Below are 718 nucleotides of genomic sequence, written 5' to 3'. Positions count from 1 at the left end.
TATGAAAATCGTTTCAAAGTAATGATTATCTGTATTATCTCCTCTTTTTTAGGAGTATGTAATCGAAGATTTGATGATTTTCTATCCACCAACACTTGCGAAACACAGACGATTCCAGCTGATTTCGACACAAAGCTAACTTTCAGGCCTTTTACGTAATCCGTGACTTCCGTTGTGTTCGAACATTTACACTGTTTATGGTATTTAGTACATTCTCTGTTAAGTAGAGTTTTATTCGTTGTTTTATTGTCGATGTATTATACATGCGTTAATTAACTGGCATTATAATGCATAAGTTTCTATGGGATGAGGTAAGTGCTCAGTAATGAGGCGAAGCATTAGAGTCTCATGCAGATATTATGTACAAGTACATAAATCAAAGGGAAAAGATAAGACGGGAAAAATATGAAAGTTAAAGATAAGAAGATGTGCAAGAATTTTTTTTTTTTTTGGGTGGGGGGGGGGGGAATTTTTCTACTCACATAAGGTGTAAGATGCTTGGTCTCCCTGTAAAACGGGTCTACGATCTGCCACGTGGTCATGATGGCAACGTCGACACACAGCAACACCAGCACCACCATAAACAGCTGGTAATCTTTTATCACCTGTCAGGAGAACATAATTACTCTTAGGCATTCGGAATAAAAGATGGGTGAGTGGCTGTACATTCTAAAATGTCATAATCTAGCTTCGGTAGATACTATGACCAGTGGAAGAA

General features: G+C 37.6%; 1 protein-coding gene across 1 annotated transcript in view; it reads right to left on the bottom strand.

Moving 5' to 3' along the window:
* LOC119588702 overlaps positions 1-718 on the bottom strand; it is a 103718-nt gene that overhangs the window by 47137 nt on the left and 55863 nt on the right. The window contains 1 exon segment of the mRNA XM_037937340.1: positions 483-605. Within this exon segment, the coding sequence (XP_037793268.1) occupies positions 483-605 (123 nt within the window).

Source organism: Penaeus monodon, chromosome 24 (assembly GCF_015228065.2).
Source record: "Penaeus monodon isolate SGIC_2016 chromosome 24, NSTDA_Pmon_1, whole genome shotgun sequence".
NCBI lineage: Eukaryota > Metazoa > Arthropoda > Malacostraca > Decapoda > Penaeidae > Penaeus > Penaeus monodon.
This window is presented reverse-complemented; position numbering and strand designations above follow the sequence as displayed.